The 12,738-nt window shown below is 59.6% G+C and overlaps 1 protein-coding gene across 1 annotated transcript; it reads left to right on the forward strand.

The window, feature by feature from the left end:
- Positions 1 to 6,239: 6,239 nt before the first annotated feature.
- NICOL1 (NELL2 interacting cell ontogeny regulator 1) lies at positions 6,240 to 8,116 on the forward strand. Its single transcript, XM_039468251.1, is given in 5 exon segments — positions 6,240 to 6,272; positions 6,274 to 6,314; positions 6,561 to 6,712; positions 6,951 to 7,039; positions 8,007 to 8,116. Coding segments are annotated over 5 exon segments (381 nt in total). The 3' UTR covers positions 8,073 to 8,116.
- Positions 8,117 to 12,738: the final 4,622 nt, after the last annotated feature.

The following is a 12,738-nucleotide window of genomic DNA, read 5'->3' on the forward strand; positions in this document are numbered from 1 at the left end:
CTGGATTGTGTTCCATCAAGGACTTCCCTAGAAGGGCTGTAAATTAATAAGTCATCACGTATTGCAAAAAGAACCCATTAGTTAACTGTAGTTCCTTTAAATCTTTTGCCAATGCATTGCCAAAGAAAAAGTTATCAGCCTCCTGATAACTTTTCAATAAAGGAAGAATCACAATAAAATTAGAAAGCATTTTGAACTAAAGATGACAACTCTTAGCAATATTTGTGTGATGCACTGAAAACATTAAATGCTTATATTAGAATATAAGAAAGGTGACCGGGTGCAGTGGCTCATGCCTGTAATCCCAGCACTTTGGGAGGCTGAGGCGGGTGGATCACGAGGTCGAGAGATCGAGACCATCCTGGTCAACATGGTGAAACCCCGTCTCTACTAAAAATACAAAAAATTAGCCGGGCATGGTGGCGCGTGCCTGTAATCCCAGCTACTCGGGAGGCTGAGGCAGGAGCATCGCCTGAACCCAGGAGGCGGAGGTTGCGGTGAGCCGAGATCGCGCCATTGCACTCCAGCCTGGGTAACAAGAGCGAAACTCCGTCTCAAAAAAAAAGAATCTAAGAAAGGTATCTTCTAGAAGTTTGATGTGAAAAAAATAAAAACGATTAATCGGAAACAACTCGATGACTTCTAATATCTCAGTTTTCATAAATCATATAGGTAAAGTGTTAAAAATAAATTAGGTAAATGTAAATAGGATAAACACTTTAAAATTATTTTTTCATGTAATTTGAAGTCTTAAAGTTATGTTATTATAAATTAAATGATAGATACTCATAAATGTCTGTCATTTCCAAATAAGATAAAAAAATGAATGATGAACATAAGTATAAGTTTGTTCTTAGATTCCTAAATTTCACAAGACTACATATATTTAGGTCTATTAATACACATAAAAATTACGTTATGCATTATTTCGATACATAAGTTTTCAGCATTTTTACATTTATATTACACTACAAATTTTACTACATATATGCTATTTTACCCTCATATTGCAAGGTTTATAGATGTTATTTTTGTTATTATTCTAATTCTAAATATTTTATAATTTTCCTTGTGATTTATTTGACCTATGTGTTACTAAATTTGTGCATTTAGCCGGGTGCGGTGGCTCACGCCTGTAATCCCAACACTTTGGGAGGCTGAGGTGGGCAGATCACCTGAGGTCAGGAATTCGAGACCAGCCTCATCAATATGGTGAAACCCCATCTTTAAAAAAAAAAGTATGCCTTTAAATTTCCAAACATAATAAGTAATAATTAGTTGTCTCAAAACAATTATGTGATCCTCACTTTTTATTTAAAAACCTGCTTTTGCTTTCCTCCCTGCACATAGCTTTCCGTGGCCGGGGCGTTCCCACTGCGATGCCCTCTTCCCAAATAAACACCGTTTGCTTTTAGAGCGCATGCACTGCTCTTAGCGCTGACAGTGCCCTTTCTGCCTCTCCCTACCTCATATCCTGGACGAAATCCGAAATCCGTCAGCGACTCCTGTGTGCTCCACCTCCCCAGATGAGTCCCCCACGAAGGGGAAGTGAATCCAGGATGAGGGCTGGTGGGGGTCCCGACTGATACGAGTCAGTGGTAGAGGGTCTGTGGGTACTTCTGCTCTGGAAGAAGGTCCCTCGGATGTTGTCACAGATGGAGCCCAAGGCAGGCATGAGGTGATGGATCTGGCCTCTCTGGGATCCCTGAGGGGAGCGTCCAGATGCCCCCACCCACACGTTGCCCTACAGTGCCCAGAACCTGAGTGAGTGTGGAGGGGCACAGGTTGTGCATGCTGGGTGATGGGTTCATTTCCGGAGCTTCCTGCTGGCACTACTGGTACCAGATTGACACTGACCACTCCCGTACACCCGGCCAGACTTCAGCTCTGAGCTCTGAGCCCAGGACTGGAGGGCTGACATCTCAAACTTCAGCTACCCAGAGGGACACACAGCTGGCAAGCCACTCTCCCTGTACCCCCTCACTTTCTCACCCCTGAAGGTGGCCCCTGTGGGCAGCCAGCTCCTCCTGTCCAATTCTTTTTTTTTTTTTGAGAGGAAGTCTCCCTGTGTCACCACGATGGAGTGCAGTGGCATGATCTGAGCTTCCTGTGAGGCAACCTCCGCCTCCCAGGTTTAAGCGATTTCCTGCCCCAGCCTCAATCTCTTGACCTTGTGATCCGCCCGCCTTGGCCTCCCAGAATGCCGGGATTGCGGGCATAAGCCACGGCGTCCGCTCTTCAGTTCCTCCCTTCCATGCAGCCCGCCCCCGACAGCCACCACCCCGCCTGCTGCCGACCGGCTGCAGAAGCCTTCCCGCAGTGTGCCCCCTTCGCTCCTTCGACCCAGTGCCTGGGCTGCCCGAAGCCCTGGGGAAAGCAGCTGGTCCCCGGCCCCCCTGTGTGGCTGCCCCTCCCGCCTGGCGTTCCCCTCCTGCTGTGGTTTCAGCTGCACTGGCCTCTCTCTTTGCCTGCCCCGCTGTGCGTCCTGTGCCCCAGGCCCCTGGCAGTCATGTTTCCACACTTCGGTGTGCTGTCAAGATGTCTGGCACCATCCTAGATGCTGAAGATTTGGCAGGGGGAGCAAGAGAGACACAGACTCCTGTCCCCAGGGCCTCGCGCTTCAGAGGCTCTCACCCACAGCCCGTGGACGACTGCCTGGTCAGATGCTTCCCCGCCGGCTTGTCCTGCATACGGCAGGAGTTTTAGCAGCATCCCGGCCTCTACCCACTAGAGCGTGTCCCCAACAGCCGGGACAACCCAGAATGTCTCCAGATACTGCCCAGTCTCTGCGAGGGCAAAACTGCCTCCCCCCCGCCCTGCACTGCCCTTGAACACTACTGGACACAATAAACAAGCCACAACTTCAAGAAAGTGCATAGTGAGAAGGTGAGAAAAATGAAGATAGGGTGGGGTGCTGCTATGGCTGAATGCCTGTGTCCCCCAAAACTCCCATGTCGAAGGCCTGGCCTGGAGCATGCTGTGTTTGAAGACGAGACCTCTAAGGAAGTAACTCAGGTTAAATGAGTCACAGAGGTGGGGCCCTTATCCAGTGGGATAAGTGTCCTCCCAAGAGTGAAGGAACTCGGGCCCTCTCTGAGCACATGCACTTAGGAAGAGTAACATGGTGGCCTCCGCAGGCCCAGAACAAGGTTCTCACCCCAAGCGGAAGGGGCTGGCCCCTTGGTCTTGGACTTCTGGCCTCGGGAACTGAGAAAGTAAATTTCTGTTGTCTCAGCCCCCAGGTCTGCGGGGTGTCTTGTGATGGCCACTCATACGGACTCAGACAGGTGGGCTGGCGTGGCGGCTGGGGACTCAGGGTCGGGGGAAGACGCCAGCGAGCCGGGAGGTGGGAGAAGCCCTGGCCATCTGCAGGACCCGGCGGGTCTCAGCTGAGGGAGGCTTGCAGCCCAGGCCCAGCAGGAGGCCCAGGAACTGCGCATGGGAACGGGTGGGGCAGTTTGGGAGAGGACAGGGGACCCTGAGGGCCCTCACCGTGTCAGGGCTGACATTTCCATTGGCGGTGAGATGGCAGCTGTGGAGCCTCGTGCACGGGGGCAGCACTGCACTCACGGCAGCCAGGGCACCCATCCACAGCCCAGTGGCACGTGTGCTGCCCGCAGAGGTGGGAGGATGGCTTGAGCTCAGCCTGGGCAACATAGAGACTCCGTCTCTTAAAAAAATCTAAGAATTAGCCAGGTGTGGTGGCACAAGGCACCCTGTCTTTTCAAAAAAAAAAAAAAAAAGTCAAGGAGAGGACACTGCACTAAGTGAAAGAGGCCAGTCAAGCCGCAGAAGGACAGACACTGAGCGTTCCGCTTAAGTGAGGGCCCCAGAGTTGCCGCATTCCAGAGAGAGCAAGCAGAGGCGGGGGAAGAGGAGGGACCCCGGGGAGTTACAGGTTAAATGAGGGCAAAGGTTTGGTTTGGGAAAGATGGGAGAGTCCTGGCTTGGCCGCACAGCCATGTGAACGTGCTCAACGCTGCTGAGCAGCGCGCTCGAAACGGGTTAACACGGGAAGTTTTATGCACACTTTACCAACACTTTAAAACAAAGGTCTGCTGAGTGCCTTGTGGACACTGGACCGCAGGGGCTGGAGGCAGCGAGACAGCGAGGCGGCGACTCTGCAAGCCCAGGTAAGGGGCTGGGACCAGGGCCAGAGAGGCGCGGGGTGGAGAGGACTCCCGTGGCTCTGGGGTTGGCGCTAACAGGGTTTCTGGAAGGGTGGCTGCGGACTCAGGGAAGGGGACCCGGAAAGGTGGGGGACAGGTATCGCCCAGCAACATGCGGCAGGAGCAGGGACAAATGCGAGGGAGAAGACCCTGACCCGACAGGAGCGGGCTGGACACGGAAACGGGCGGGCGCTGAACGGCTGGAGAGGTGCGGGCCGCCGAGGGGCGCCAGGTGTGTTTTGCTCCGGTGCGGGGGAATCTCAGCCTGTTTGCTGGAGAGAACCCTGGGGTAGCGACTGTGTCCCGGGAGGAGGCGGCTGGGCGGGAGCAAAGGTGCGCGTGCGGCCCGAGGGTGCAGCGAGCTGCCCAGGAAAGGAGGGGAGGCGGAGAGCGCGGCCGGCGGTGGCCAGACTGGATCGTGGGACGCAATAGGTCTGCAGTCCCCGGGTGCCGGGGACGGGGAGAAGGCGCGCGAGGCATGTTCGGGGCGGGGCAGTGAGGCCGAAGGCAGCCCGGTGCCACCCAGACCCTGGGGCAGCAGCGAACCCGAGACTCCTGGCGACCCTACGGCACCGCTGTCAGCAACACCGCCGCTCGAGGCCCAGCCCGCCCCGCTTCTGGGGAGGCGTTTCCCTTCCCCGCGTGGACGCGGCCGTCCGTGGGCGGCGGGGGCAGGGGTGGCGGGAGCAGGCCGCCGGCGGGCGCGGCATGGGACGGATGGGGAGAAGGGCACCTGCCGCCCGGCGCGTCCTCGGAGCGCACGTGCCACCCAAGGCTCCGCGGCCGGCCCGGCCCCCGCCCCACCAGGGGACCCCGACCGCCGGCTCCCGGCTCGGGGCTCGGGATGAAGGAGGGCGCGGAGGTGCGCACTTGCCCAACACTCGGGACGGCCGCCGCCTCCGCTGCGTCTGGACACCGCCCGCAGCCCCCGCCCGCCCCTCGGCCCCGCCTGCGTTTCTGCGCGCTGGGGACGGAACGTACCCCTGAGGCTCCACCAGGTCCCGAAGCCCGGCGTCAGCCCCACACGGAGGAGGGAGCGGCGGTCACGGGCACGTCCCCCCACCTCACCCCGCCGTCCCACCCCCGCTCGGGGTCAGGACGCTGCGTCCGGCCGGTGCAGGGGCGGCTCTGACCGCGCGAGAAGCGGGAGCGTCCGCGGCCCCAGCTGCGCGGGGAAGACGCCCGGGGCTTCAGGACAGAGGGCGGCTCGCGCGGGACGGGGCGCCCGAGGCTGGGGGCGCTGCGCGGCGAGCGGGGCGGCCTCCCGGGAGGGGTGCGGCTCCGCCCACCAAGAAGGGGGCCTGGTAGGGGCGCAGCTCGTCCCGGAGCTCGCGGCCACAGCGCGGGCGGGGGGCGCCTTCTGCGGAGGCCACGGGCTCGGCGGCGTGGGGCTGGGACCGTCCCTCCGGGGGGCCCGGAGCGCAGACAAGCACTTGCGGGCGCCCCCGGGGACCCTGGCGGCTCTGAGGCCAACAGCCCTGAGTCCACGGGGCCGAAACGGGCACAGAGGGGCCGCGGACCTGTGCTCGGGGCTCCCGGCGGGCGGTTCTCCGGGCTCGGAGGACACCGGGAGGCGGAGGGGAGGGAAGGAGCAGGCTGGTGGCCCCCTGACGCCCGAGGATCGCGGCGAGGCTGGGACGGGGAAAGGCCGGCCGGGAGGGAGTCGATCCCCCGAGCGGATTCCCCGGGCCAGCTTCCTCCTCCCGGCGCTGCGACCCCACCGGCCGGCGGTCGGAGGCCACGCGCTTGCATGCACCGCTGCCGCCCCTCGCGAGCACCCAGCGGCTCCCTCGGATCGTCCGCCACCCGCCGAGCTCCAGCCGCAGATTTCCCACTTCCTCAGCTTTCTTCCCGCCGGTCTCGCGCCGGCGCCGCCTCCTCCAGGCAGCCCTCCAGACTGCATTGGCCGTGGGCCTGGACGCTGCTCCCGGATGCAGCCCCGGGCCAGGGCTGGACGCACCCGGTTCCCGGAGCGTCCCGGGGGCCTTTATAAAGCGGCCGCTCGCGCAGTCTCGGGTTTCCATGACGACGACGACGGGGGGGAACCGGGGCGGGGTTGGGTCGGAGCGCATGCGCGGTGCGCGCGGGACGCGGAACGTCTCCCCGAGTCGCCCGCGCTGCTGGTCCCGGGGTCGCTGTACCGCGGTGAGGGCGGGGGTGCGGGAGTCCGGATCGGGGGTTTCGAGATCCGGGGCGCGGGCTGGAGGCTCGCTGGACCCGGGGACAAGCGTCCTGGGGTCGGGGAGCCGGGGGTGGGGCGGGGGCTCTGGGGCTCGGGGTGGGTGGGTCCAGGGCTCCGGGCCTGGGGCGTGGACGCGGGTAGCGGGGCCCGCGGGGGGGACGGGGCTCAGCGGCCTGGGGCGGGCGCCGCTGACCCCCGGCTGGCTTCAGGGCGGCCCCGTTCCCTCCGCCGGCCATGGCCCCCCCGCCCGCGTGCCGGTCCCCGATGTCGCCGCCGCCGTTGCTGCTGCTGCTGCTGAGTCTGGCGCTGCTGGGCGCCCGGGTCGGCGCCGAACCCGCCGGGAGCGCCGTCCCCGCGCAGAGTAGGTGCGGGGTCCCGGGGTCCGGGGAGCGGGGCGGGGCCGGTGCCAGGGCCGTGCGGGGCCGGGGCCCAGCGGGGAGGACCGCGCCTCGCCTTTGTTCCCGGGGGCGGGTCCTCCCCTTCTCGGGAGATGGTGGGAACGTGCGCTCTGTGGCTCCGGGTGGACCGGCCTAGGGTGCGAGGGGGCCTTGCGGGTGACCCCCTCTGCACCCACTCCACCCTGGCCCGCGCCCCCCCAGGCCGCCCATGCGTGGACTGCCACGCCTTCGAGTTCATGCAGCGCGCCCTGCAGGACCTGCGGAAGACAGCCTGCAGCCTGGACGCCCGGGTGAGCGCCCGCGGCACAGCGGTCCTCGCGGACTTCCCGGGGCTGGGGAGGGCAGGGAGGATGCGGAGGCGGCCCCTCAGCCTTCACCCCTGATTTAAGACCCCGCACCTATGCCCCCCTCCTCTGGCTGGCTCCAGTGATCCTGGGGACACTCTGGACACCCATCTCACCGATGAGACCCCCCATCTCCAGCACGCTCTATTTCTAGCCCCTCCCCCAGAAGGCCCTCACCGGGCACTTTGTCCTGTGAGCGCCACTCCTGAGGGCTGTGACAGACCCTGGGGAAGGACTATCAGCCCAACCCGGGATCTTCTAGGTGTGCAGCGAGGCCCTGGGACAGAGGAGAAACTGAGGCCAGGAAAGAGGATGTGGCCAAAGTGTCAGAAGTGGGGGTCAGTCTGGGAAGGGTGGCCTGGATCTTTTGTGGATGCACAGGTTGGCTAAGGCCCCCCTCCAAGCCTGGATGAACAGGGGACCCTCAGGCCATGGGTGCTGCTAAAGAGTTCTTGTTTGTGCTGGGGAAAGGGAGAGTTCCCGGAGGGAGAAAGCAGGGAAGACTCTGCCTGGTCCCACCCCTGCCAGCCCTAGCGTCCTCCTGGGGAGCACTCCAAAGGGTCTGGACTGAGACCTGGAGCCCTCTCCCCCTCATGGAGCCTGGAGCTGGGCTTTTGGGAGCATGAGGGTGGGAGGGAGTGGGAGACAGCGGACCCCTGCGAGTGCTGTAGGAGCTGGAGGAAGGCAGGTGGGCACTCAGGTGTGGTGTGGGCACCCGCAGACCCCAGGCAGGCCCGGCCAGTGGGAGCCAGCGCAGAGGGAAGGCTGGGAGGCTCTGGGTGTGGGGGTTAGAGCCAGGACCTCACCTTGTCTGTCTCAGGAGCAGGTGGAGGTCGGGCTGCCTTGGGTGGGCAGGGCCCCGGGAATGCCCGTGGGCCTGGGCTGCCCCCTCATACCTCTTGTTGCTTTGCAGACGGAGACCCTCCTGCTGCAAGCGGAGCGCCGCGCTCTGTGTGCCTGCTGGCCGGCCGGGCGCTGAGGACCATGCTGCTCCCTGTCAATAAATGCCCAGCGGCATTTGTGTGTCCTGTCTCCCTGCTCTGGCCACCATAGTCCCTGCGTCGTCGCCCCCAGCAGTCCTGGGTGGGGCCCTTCTCTGGGCTCGGGTTTCCCCAGCTGTTCCACCTGGGCAAGCCCTCTCCGTTGTCCCACACCAGCGCCCATGTGGAGAGGTGGACACACGTCCGTCCACAGCGCCCTGTACTTCCTCAGACCTGCTTCCCTGCCTGCCTGCCCTTGTTTTGAGGCTGGAGAAGTGTGGAAATCAGCCTGAGCCCCCTGAGGCCCCAGAGCAGCTAGCTGCCCCAGGACTGAGCCCCTTCAGGGTCCTGTACCGCTGAGCCGGTGGACCAGGCTGCCTGAGGCTCCTGAGGAGAGAGGACAGGGCCACCCCCGCCCCCAGCCTCAGCTCCCCTGCCAGCTCCCACCTGCAGCCCTGAGCCTGGCTTCTGGTCACCGGGGAGCCCTGGATGGGAACTTGATGTGGCCACACTCCCGTCCACACACCTGTGCACACAGCGCCCAAGTGGCCTCAGGTGAAGCGGACACCTCCCCCTTCCCATTCATTCTGTAAATGCTTTTTCAGTAACAGTAGAGCCTTTTATTGAAGTCATGCAGGCACATGGTTAGAAACAAAATCATGGCACCAGCAGGCTGGAGGTGACTGCCACACACCCTCAAGACTCGGTCGCTGGGGCTTTGGTGCCCTGGCCCTGGCGCCTCTGCCTGGCACTGGTGGAGCTGGATGTACCTGGTATCTGCAGTGAACAGAGTCCTCCCTTGGAGCTCGCACATGTGGAGCGACTGAGTCAGGTGTCCAGCTAGGAGGATGTCTCTCCCCTCTAATGCAGGCCAGGGAGAGCAGGGGTCTGAGGTCACTGCAGGCCCCAGGCAGGGTGGGGTGTAGGGCAGGAACCAGCACCTGCTCAGAGGTGGGGAGACTAAGCCTTCTCTTTAGGGGTGTGACCTGGGCGGTGCTCACATCCCATCGGTCAGTCTTTCTCATGTGGTCTTTCTAGCTGCAAGGGAGGCCAGGAACGTAGCCTTATTTCTAGGGTTAGATTGCCAGATTTAGCAAGTCAAGTCCAGGAATACCCAGATTCTTGTCTGTCCCTGCAGTGTTAGGGATTCCTCACACTATATATTATTTATCCAAAATTCAAATATAACTGTGTCCTATGTTTTGGGCAGCTGTGAGCCCTGGCACAAGGTGAGGTCTCCACCACTAGAAAAGACGGGTTCCAGAGCACACTTGTCAAGGAGCCCTGGGGAGGTACCCTCTGGGATGCCGTGGGGGCATGAGCCAGGCTCGGTCGCAGGGTGCTGGGTGAAGAGGCCTCCCCCTAGTGGGGCTGGGGTAAGGACAAGGTTTGGAGACAGGAGCCTCTGGCTGCGGGTTTGGAAGGGACTCGCGAGGCTTATGAGGAAGCGATGGCAGTCGCCAGATTGAGGACAGTGGCTCCACGGCAGCAGAGGCCACTGGATTTCAGGTGTGTCTGCAAGTAGAGCCTGTGGGATTTGGGTGGGGGGCGGGAGTGGCCAGCGGGGTCCGGGAGGCCACTGGATTTCAGGTGTGTCTGCAAGTAGAGCCTGTGGGACTTGGGTGGGGGGCGGGAGTGGCCAGCGGGGTCCGGGAGGCCACTGGATTTCAGGTGTGTCTGCAAGTAGAGCCTGTGGGATTTGGGTGGGGGGCGGGAGTGGTCAGTGGGGGGCGGGAGTGGTCAGTGGGGTCCGGGAGGCCACTGGGCAGGTATGCCTGGAAAAGGAGCTGGAGAGGGAAGGCTGGGACCCCCGTGGCCTGTTAGGGGACAGAGGAGAGAAGAGGGCCCTGAGGCAGCAATGAGCAGCTGTGAGGCAGGAAGATAACTGAGCTGTGTCCGGGCAGCCACAGGCGTGTCGCATGTCCCTGAGGCCCAGCAAGGCCCAAGAGGACCACAGGGTCCATGAGGGGCGGGGAAGGCCTGAGAGGGGCAGAGCGGAGGGAGCTTGGCCCTAGGCGTGGGCAGGACCAGTGCTATTCACACTCAGGCCTGGGGCCACAGTGCAGCTTTCCGGCCAGGGGCTCAGCAACGCAGGGATGAGTCAACCCTGGTGGGGCCGAGCAGTGACCTGGCACTGCAGTCTCTTTCTGGGACACCTTTTCTTTTCCTGGACCTGATGTTTGCCTGGTCTTCCCACATTCCACCCTTATATCTGTACCCTCTCCAGCGTCAGGGCGTCCCCTCAGACCAGGGCCTCTCCCTGTGTTCGCTGCCAGGCCCTGCCCTCCTCCTAGCCAGCTGGGCATCCAAGCTGCCCACCTGCACTCCGGCCTGGAGGCACCTTTCCCTAGATCCCCTGCCCTCTTCTCCCTGCTGCCGTGTGGAAAAGCATGTGGGCACCGCACCCACCTGTCTAGAAGGCAGCTGCTGCCGCTGTCCGTCTGCACGTCCCCTTCCACCGCGTGGCCTCTGATGCGCCCTCAGCACCGACACATCCCTCGCGCGGACCAGACTCACTCTGCAGCCCTGTGTCCCTCCTTCATTAATTAATTCATTTTTGAGAGAGGGTCTTGCTCTGTCGCCCAGGCTGGAATGCAGTGGCCCAATCACAGCTTCCTGCAGCCTCAACCCCACGGGCTCAAGCAATCCTCCCCACGGCCTCCTGAGTAGCGGGGCCCACAGCACGGGTGCCCTGGCCCACAGAGCCCAGACAGGGCCTGTAGCGGGGTCCCCAGCGCCTGCCACTCGCTGCACCAGCCATGCCTTTTCTTGGAAGCGTTTGTTCCTAAGGGGTCCTGGGGTGTTTGTCTGTTTCTTTCCCGTCAGTCCCCCACCCCACACTGGCTTGTGCAGCCCAGGAGGGTGAGAGCTGCACTCCAGCCTGGGCTACAGAGCGAGACTCCATCTAAAAAAAATGGAAAAAAAAATACATATATCTATATATATATATAGATAGATAGATATGAATTCAAATTACTTCCTAGGTTTTTCATGAAAACGGAGGCTGCTGACTTAAATTTGTAGTTAATGCATTCTGGGAGGCTGAGGTAGGCAGATCACTTGAATCGAGGAGTTTGAGACCAGCTTGGGCAACATAACAAAAACCTGTCTCTATACAAAATACAAAAATTAGCCAGGCATGGTGATGCATGCCTGTAGTCCCATCTATCTGGGGGGCTGAGACAGGAGGATTGCTTGAGCTTGGGAGGCGGAGGCTGTAGTCAGTCAAGATCACATCATTGCACTCCAGCCGGAGCAACAAGAGACCCTGTCTCAAAAAAAATTGTAGTTAATATATGCAATTAAAACAACTAGAAAGGCCTGTGCTGTGGCTCATGCCTGTAACCCCAGCACTTTGGGAGGCCGAGACGGGTGGATCACAAAGTCAGGAGTTGGAGACCAACCTGGCCGGCACGGTGAAACCCCGTCTCTACTGAAAATACAAAATATTAGTGAGGCGTGGTGGCGGGCACCTGTAATCCCAGCTACTTGGGAGGCTGAGGCAGGAGAATCGCTTGAACCTGGGAAGTGGAGGTTGCAGTGAGCTGAGATGGTGCCACTGCAGTCCAGGCAAGGCTACAGTGCGAGACTCCATCTCAAAACAAAGAAACAAACATAAGTCTTATACTGAGGAAAAACAAGCAAAAACAGCTACTAGATATGAAAGAAACAATTCTGAATACAGAGCATGTAAGAAAAAATAGGTTATGTTTTTGGCAAAGATGATAAAGAAGGCATGAGAATGTGATTTTCGTTACAGGAAGAATAAATTCGTCTAGAGGTGTTTAAAGATTAAGTTGAAGGGATAAAAAAGAATGACACATAAAAGCGAATGGGTGTAGAAAGTCGTGGAAAGAAAGACAATGGGGGGACATTGTGAGAGGTTATAAAAGACTTACTGGCTGGGCGTGGTGCCTCATGCCCGGAATCCCAGCACTTCTGGAGGTCAAGGTGGAGGGTCACTTGAGACCCGGAGTTCCAGACCAGCCTGGACAACATGGAGAAACCTTGTGTCTCTCTGGAAAAGAAAGAAAAGAAAGAGGAAGAGAGAGAGAAAGAGAAAGGAAGGAAGGAAGGGCGGGAGAAAGAGAGAAAGAGGCAGGAAGGCAGATGGCTATCTTGCCTTGTATATTTAAAGCTGGGTGGGATGGAGGGATTGGTGTTCCCACTGTGCCTGCAGCCCTTCTCTGTCTCCTGGACTGTGGAACGCTCAGGTGGGATAACGGAAAACCCGTCTGCAAAGCTAACACCAACTTCGAACCCTCCCTGGCCGAAGGTGCTGCCACTGTAGTGCTTCGTGTGGGATCTACCCAGTCTGGAAAATACCAGCTTTCTCTCTTTGAAAGAACACCAGGAGGGCGCTGTGCCTAGAGGAAGGAGCCTACAAACCAGCTCCCCTTAAAGGAGATATTCTTCATTATTGCCAAGACCCCACAGAGCTTCTCAATGCACATTCTAAATTAATTAAGGATTCTTTCACAGCAAGTTCCCAGGAGGTGGAGACATCAAAGATCAAGGTCTCCAACCTGGAGATTTTATGAGAAAAGCATCAAATATAGGACTTCCTCCAACCACAATAGATGGGACCACATCAGGAAGCCTTGCGGGAGAAGACGTTTTCATCTCCGGAGAACTTCAACACCTCGTTCTTCAGGCCGGACCAGA

The sequence above is a fragment of the Saimiri boliviensis genome, chromosome 3 (assembly GCF_048565385.1).
Source record: "Saimiri boliviensis isolate mSaiBol1 chromosome 3, mSaiBol1.pri, whole genome shotgun sequence".
In the NCBI taxonomy this organism is placed as follows: domain Eukaryota; kingdom Metazoa; phylum Chordata; class Mammalia; order Primates; family Cebidae; genus Saimiri; species Saimiri boliviensis.